Raw genomic sequence first — 7,709 nt, 5'->3', positions numbered from 1 at the left:
AAAAAAAAAAAAAAAAAAAAGGTGGATTGAAGTTCAGCAGAAGTTTGTGAATTGCTGCATTTGTCTCCTCCCAGCAGGAAAGGATGCAGTGCTTTAAACCATAACGATACTTTTGGCGATCAAAAAATTCTATTAAAGGAATGAGAATCTCATGAACTAGGAACACCTATTGAGGAATTAGTCTACTGGCTGTCTCTTCTGCTTTTCAGCAACACCAAGAATAGCTTTAGTGAATCAATGGCACCTTAGAAACTGCACTTGATGCTTTAATGGTATTGCCAAGTAACAGTCATTGCATTATTTTGTTGGACTCAACACATGATGATTTTAAAAGCAATGGGTCAGATTGTCAGTTGGTGTACACTGACCTTGTGTTTTTGCAGTCCATGGAGCTCAGTCCATTTATACTTCCCAAGAACCAGGCTTGACATTGCCACCCAATTTACAGCAAAGGAATTTTAATTTAATTTAACTTAAAATACAAAATACTTTCAGGGAAAGGAATGATGGACACATTTCAAACCATAATTTTTTTGGGAAGGGCGGATCAATTCTCACGAGAATGCAAGGAACTGTTGTTTAAATTTAAGGAGATGTGATTTGCGTGTAAATCATCAACACGCAGTAGAAAAAAATATATAAAAAAAGTATCTAACTTCCTATATGGAAGAGATATATTGCCCCAGAGTTCTGAGGTTATTGTAAAAGCTTATGTAAAATATGAAAGTGTGTACATTCTATGTACATCTAATACTTGTTATAAAATGTCCATGTTTCAGATGCCTGAAGCTCTAACTTATTTCTGCTAGACTTTGTTTGGTTTTCATATGTAGGTGACCACTGTAATACGTGTTCTTTTCTCAGTTTACTTTTTAACCTAACTGAAAAAGATAATACAAAACTGCTGCCCCTTTTTATCCCATGATAACATAAAAATGCAAAGCTGGTGGTAGCAAATGATGACCTCCTGAGCTCCCTTCCAACCCTACTTTTCTATGATTCTATGTCTTGTATGAAAGAAATATTACAGAGACACAGAAGTATCCCTTTGCATAGCCCCAAAAGGGGTGCTAAACCTGTTAACAAAAAACAGGTTTAAAAGATGAATTGCTTCATAAGTGCCAAATCACCAGAAGAATATGAGAACTGCCTTTGAAACCATGGCTACTCTCATGTCACTGTGAACTCTAGAAAAACCAAATAGCTAAGTGGCTAGTGACCCTGGGGAACCATAATTTTCTTCATGTCATAACCCTCCATGTACCAATCTTAAGTCTTCAAGCAGATATGTTCTTCTCTAATGAGCTTCCTGTAGAAGACACCTGCCATGTTCCTGCAGGAAGCCAGACATGCTATTGGATCACTATGAAAATCAAATAAGTGTGGAAAGCCTGGCTTCTGCCTCTTCACAGAATGCCATCAATTAACCCACGTTTGAAATTTCTGTCACTAAAAATAAATGGACTTTGCTTCCTATTAACTACTTCTGAGAATCTAAGTATTCCAAAAATGTGAGAATGTTTACTGTCTCAGACCAGGATGTAATGGGACTAGCTAGACTGCTAGCATTTTATCTTATCATGCTTGCCGCGATATGATAAGGTGCTAACTTTGGGGGATTCATTCTACACTCCTTACCCGAGCGAAACTGCCACTGAAGTGAAGCTAATAGGGAGTGCAGAACAGAACCCTTTGTACCACTGTATTGAGAAATGCTGCTGTTTACAGTTAGTGGTGCATTATTTCTTTCAAGTAGCTGGTGTCTCAGTGAAAATGTCTAGGTAAGCGAAAACATATGTACATGCCCCCTCACCTCTAATTTAAAAAAATAAATAACTTAGCTGGTTTAACTGGTTATTAGAGGAATTTCATCTTTAAAGGAATGGGAAAGTCATTTTTTGCTTTTCCATCTTCTCCTCTAATGATTTACTGTACTGCTGAAGAAAATGTCTTTCAGAGTTCTGTAACATGCATCGGGTAACTTGGAGGAGGATGTGGTGGTACTTTAATATTGAGGCGCCTAATATGACAGCCATGACAGAGCAGATGGCCCTCTAAAGGATAGCAACGATGGCCTTCTTCATCATTGAGCTGGAGACCGCAGTCCTAAAAGAAACATATTTTCACAGATTAGTTAGTAATTGCTTTACTATTCCTTCTTGCCAGCCTCTGAGGTTGCCCTGGCGCACACACTCACTCTCTGATATGCTGACTATAATTATCTTGTGAGTACTTTGTAGATTAATGTTGACTATAATCTATTAAGCAAAGAATGATGTCACCAAAATCTACAGGAACATGGAATTTAGACACGGGAATCACAGTACGTGCGGTTGGTTCTAGTACTGGTTTTCTTTGGTCTGTGCTATCCTGGCTCCTGCACTGATCCAGCTATGACCAGGATCATGCAAGGATGGACACCCCAATCACAGGGCTACACAACACAGGCTGACATCTCTAAATGCGGAGTTAGTGAGATCAAATGAAACAAGCTGGACATGGAGAGATGCAGAGCAAGCTAGCAGAAGTGCAGAAATGGATGGAGAATCAGAGAACAGCTAAGTAGAGAGAAAACATTGTTCAGGTGAGAAATGAGCCAGAAGGTTTGAACTTTGGGGCAGAATTGAACCTCCTCTAAGACTGGGGGTCAAACATGGCGCTCTCTGTAGGATGTATCTAAATCAGATGGTGCAAGTCACAAAGGTCAAGGGGCTACAAGTCCAGTGTTTCAGTTCAGGCCTACCACCAGGTAGAAGTGCCTAATATGTGCACTACATATTAGGTTACTCTTGCATTGGATCAATATGTTTTCTGAATTTTTAAAGGGGGCAAGTTTCCCTGCTGAAATTATAAGGGTCTTGGCATGGAATGGATGCAGTAAGGAAGGAAAGGAAGAAACCTGTGACTTATTTATATACCCAACTAGGGAGCTAAAATACCTTGGTGGAATGGTGCACAATTACGGCAAGCAATGGTATATCTTAGCAGTGGACAACAGCAGAGTAGGGAGGTGGGGAGTGGGGGAGAAGAAAGCAACCCAAGCAAAACAAGTATCCCATTTGGTGATGATATTGTGTGCTGCAGCACAGTTCACAACACTCTCTGCACTCTCCAAGCCATTTGAGGCTAGGATTTTATGTTTGGATTCCTGAATTTTGAAAGAGTGGGGCATAATTAAAAGTTCTTTCCAGTGGCAAATCCTGACAGAGAAGCTGGAGACACTGAGGTTCATGTGCTTAGTATGGAATACAAGTTGAACAGTTTGGGCAAACAGGCAGTGTTGAGTGCTTCTAAGCCAGGTGTCTTAAACATCAAAGAGAAAACAAAATTTGATCAGATTTGAGGTGTGATCCATTTCTTCACTTCCAGAGTTTTAAAATGAAATTCTCAGCTTCCTATAGGAGAGAATGATGAATTAAATATGCTTTCAGGCAGAGCAGAAATACTTCATAAATTGCTTTATGGGTCTAATCAGGCATTTTAGACCAGTCAGCTATATTCTTATTCAACTTTGTGCTCAATCATTTAAAAGATTGTAGAAATATAAAAGAACAATTTGGCCAAGGGGGATCATTGTTGGGAATGTGTTTTTTTTTTTCCCCCCCCAGATGTTGATAAATAATTGAGGAAATGCAGGGGTAACCAATGATTATACAGCAAGGGACTTGAGATTTTACGATGAGTTATTAGCTTTTGTCACAGTTCACAAATTAATCTCACAAATTCTTTCCCATTTAATTAGGTAGGAAATTCCAGCCAGCTCAACCATGGAGCCCTTTCTGAAATCTGCTTCCTTCCTTGTAAGACAATCTCCATAGCTGGAATATGGCAGCTCTTCTTCACCTTGTGAACTCCCATACGTTAAGAATATTCCCCACAGGATGTAAGCACTACACCATAAGCCATCAGCCTCAAGAGCTTTTGGTCATTAGACTCATGATGACAGACTAGATAGTAGGCATATAAAAATGGAGGGAGTTGAGAATGAGATTAACCAGCAGTCGGATCTGAGAGTTTGGGCTCAGGCCTCTTAATTGCTAACCCAACACAATATCAAATTGCAGTTGTGCCAGCAGGCATGCTGCCTACCAACAGCCCTGTTTAGCCAGGCCTTTCTTAGGACTTTTAACAATTTGGGATTAACTAAAGATATGCCAAATGCTAACAGCTTGCCTTGCCTCTCACCCATTCCATCCTCAGTTTGCTGTGCAGTAACAGAGCCTGTCCTCCTACTTCATTTCAGTTTTTAAAAGGGCCCCCACTGATTTACCAACTGCTGTTGGGTTTGCAGTACAGGCACTCTTACATTCCCTTTACATGTCATTATGTTTGTCCACTGAGCTGGAAGGCTTTTCAAATCAGCTAGTGAGCTTGGGTGCCCAACATGAAACACCTGTGAAAGGTTTTTACAAGCACCTGTCCAGCACTTTCCAGAGATTGGGGACCTTGTTAAGATCTGAACTCTGGAAACCAAAACCAGAGGAATCCAAACTTATTGGTGACCTGTGGAAAGCCTGGTGGCTACAAGGACTTGAATTTAGCATCCCCTTTTTAACAGGCTATCAATCCAGCCTGTAAAACTGAGCTCCCACAAGCTTGTGGGAGTATGTGCATACATCAGGTAGATGTCTATTGACTCTACCTCTGCAGTTTGTGGTTCTGAGGAGAAGCAGAGGCAGACTTGCCTCAAATTGGAAGGAAGCTGGAGCTCAGTCATGAGAACTGAAAATAAACCCTCATTAGGACATTCTCAGATACAGTCCAATAGGCAGAGAAGCAGGGGGACGGAGCTGCCATGTGAGCAGTCTGCACAAAGCAGTAGATGGGTGACTATGTTAACAAGCAGGATATAGGAGCCCTTCTAAGGGACTCCCTCAGTCAGTCCTCGTAGAGCTACTCTACTTTGTGCAGCAGACTTAAATACGAATTAAGCCAGAGGGTGAATGACTCAGTATACTGGTGGTGAGAAAGGTGAGAGATCTTGGTTTAGATCCTTGCTCTGTGCTGGCAGGTGGAAGGCCCACCATCACCACCTCTCCGTGGTTGGCTAATCCAAACCCCAAACGTTCATGGCACTCCAACTTAGTGAGCGTTCCTCAGTGTTACACGGGAGCAAGAGATAATTTGGCCTGGGTCCAGGTAAGTAATCTAACTATAGGTAAGGAAATACCAGTGGAGCTGTAGCATGGGGGCAGTGCAGAGGTGCTGCAGGCTTACCTCACAGTGATAACATTCCACATGGTAATCTTTGTCCATCGATACCACTCGAATGGTTTCCTCGGAGCCCTGATTGAGAAAATGGAGAAAAAAATGAGACTGGACTTTAGGGGGCATTTTGTGCATTTTCTATTTGGAACATTTCCTACAGTCCCAGAAAGCCCTATTTTCACTACTGTGAGACTGTGTATTCCTTGGCTTTGTTCTTTCTTGAAGACAGCCAGGGCCTCTGATCACTTAAAAGCCTTAAATGTTCCCTACTGGTACAATACCAGACCTCTTTCATGCACTGCACCAGGGAGATCCCTATTTTGAGGATTTAGAAGAGGCTTCAGTGCACATGTGCAGCTGCCTCTGTAATCCTTGGCAGAGAGCTCCATGTCTAACCCTCAGAATTTGGCCCATATCATGGAGGCTTTAAAGGTTCATTTTTTCCAAGGGAATCCAACACGTAAAATAACTGCCAATAAGACACTTAGCTATCTGTTAATCTACTTGTTCTTCACAGATACTTTGGCTTAATTTTCCACTTGCACTAAGCCAGGAACTGTGCAGCTACTTTGCGTGGGCAGATGTGCACTCCTAAATGAAGCTTGCTTAAACATTTGGACCTGCCTCTTTTGTGTAATTCCAGGTGTGGTTTGAACATCAGATGTGATGCAGGCTGTACTGAAAGGACCTACAGGGCAAGCCATCACCTGCATGGCTAGACTTGAACTAACACAGATGCCTTCCATGGGAAAGCACCAGTAATCTGCCTAGAGAAAGGTTGCTGCAACTCTTGCTAACTGTCAGCTGAGTCAGAGGTAGAACAGCCAAGGCTTTTAAAGGAAGGGCAGCTGAGTAATAAGCAAAATACAGGGAAAAAGGAGAGGACACGTACTCAGGATGTGCTATCCCGTCACTTCCACGTCACTAGAAGGAGGGTCTGAGTTCGTGTCACGTGCAGACAAGAACAAGGAGGTGTGTGTACGATAGATCTTCTTAATGTACAGATGTCTTATTGTGCCTGAGCATAACTTCCAGCCAAGATACACATACAACATATCAGATTCCAAAATATTCCACTGTTTAGTCAGAGAGAATTTAAAGTCTCAACTTTGGCTTTGCTCTCTTCCATCTTGTTACTGGCTGCTCACTGTTGGCCTCATTCACAGATTGGGGTACTTTCTCTGGAAATCAATGGGGCCATGCTCATAGCAAGGCACTCACTACTCAGTAAGGGTATGGTGGGAGAACACAACCCTATGTAGTTACAAAGGATGGAACTGAAACACCAACTCTTTCCAAAAAGCTGAGCTTGCTAAGTGCTCAGTGCACCCAGTTCCCTCTTTTCCATGGGAGTGGGGGATGCCCTGCAGAACCCGAGGGCATCTGGCAGGATTGGGCTGCAAGGCACCATCTGACTGGCTCTGCCCTAGCTAGTACCCAAGCCCTTCTGCAGTGTGGGTTCCCCAACAGCTGATGCCAAAAATAGAAGATACAATAAATAATGGAAGGTCTTCGATGAATGGGAACTGAAGAGAACTAATACCTGTTCTTGGGCCTCCATCCAGGGCTTTGAATTAAATCAGATCTTTAGCAGCAATAGCTAATACCTGTGAAGCACCAGACAGACGCACAGTGTTATGCTGCATGAGCCCTGTGCTTATTTCTGCCTCTGGAAACATCTGGGAATTCAGTTACTGGAAGTTTTGTTTTTGAGGCATTACTGATTTTGGAGGTGGGATGGAGCCTGCTGCTGTAGCTGAGGTGTCTAAATCCTCCTGTCTGAGCAAACCTTTACAAGATGCTCCTATGGAAACCCCCATGTTATCCAACAAGCTGTTTGTGCAGAGAGCGCATGCGCAGTCCGTACCTGTGCTGGTAGAATCGGCTGATTACAGGAAGCACATTTTGGTGCAAAAACCCTAAGATTAAAGAAGAAAAAGCATTCAAATCATATTTAAAAATATGGGAATACAAGAGCACTTTAACTACAGCCCTTCTATAGAGATATTGCTTCAGGTTGCAAAATCCAGGGATCCATTTCGGGAAGTTTGAAGAGGAGACTGATTCAAACATACTTGTGGCCTTTCTGTCTCAGGTCCCTTACACTAAGGTATTGTTCAACAGGCATCTTTTCCCTTCCCCCAGTGACCACTTCTGCCTGAAGTTTGTACACATGGACTTCATGAGCCTGCGTTAGAGAAGTGACTCATAACCTGGAGGTTCTGACCCACCAGGTGTCAGACCAGCATGAGACTTGTCCTTCCCATGTTGCTAAAATGGAAGGAGGGTAGGGTCTAACAAACAGAGAAGGGAATTTCATGGGACTCCTAGTACAGAACAAGTGGGAATCAGTAAGACACTGACTACAGGGCTAAGTGTATTCTGGCCTTCCTTCACCTTAGGACTTGGAACAACTTTCCCTAGCAACTATGGCTCTAACAGTTACAAACCATACTCCCACCCCCAAAATCTGTATTGATGCACCCCTAACCCTAACCATG

The 7,709-nt window shown here is 42.5% G+C and overlaps 1 protein-coding gene across 1 annotated transcript in view; it reads right to left on the bottom strand.

Moving 5' to 3' along the window:
* Positions 1-9: 9 nt before the first annotated feature.
* The window catches only part of WTIP (Wilms tumor 1 interacting protein), a gene marked incomplete at its 5' end in the record, with an annotated part of 135,527 nt that continues 127,827 nt past the window's right edge, over positions 10-7,709 (bottom strand). The window contains 3 exons of the mRNA XM_019505278.1: positions 10-2,106; positions 5,218-5,286; positions 7,076-7,127. Coding sequence (XP_019360823.1) covers positions 1,954-2,106; positions 5,218-5,286; positions 7,076-7,127 — 274 coding nt within the window. The remainder of the gene's footprint in view (positions 2,107-5,217; positions 5,287-7,075; positions 7,128-7,709) is intronic.

Source organism: Gavialis gangeticus, unplaced genomic scaffold (assembly GCF_001723915.1).
Source record: "Gavialis gangeticus isolate Ggan-Ray unplaced genomic scaffold, GavGan_comp1, whole genome shotgun sequence".
Taxonomy (NCBI): Eukaryota; Metazoa; Chordata; order Crocodylia; family Gavialidae; genus Gavialis; species Gavialis gangeticus.
The sequence above is the reverse complement of the archived record's forward strand: the minus strand, read 5'-3'. Positions and strand labels throughout refer to the sequence as shown.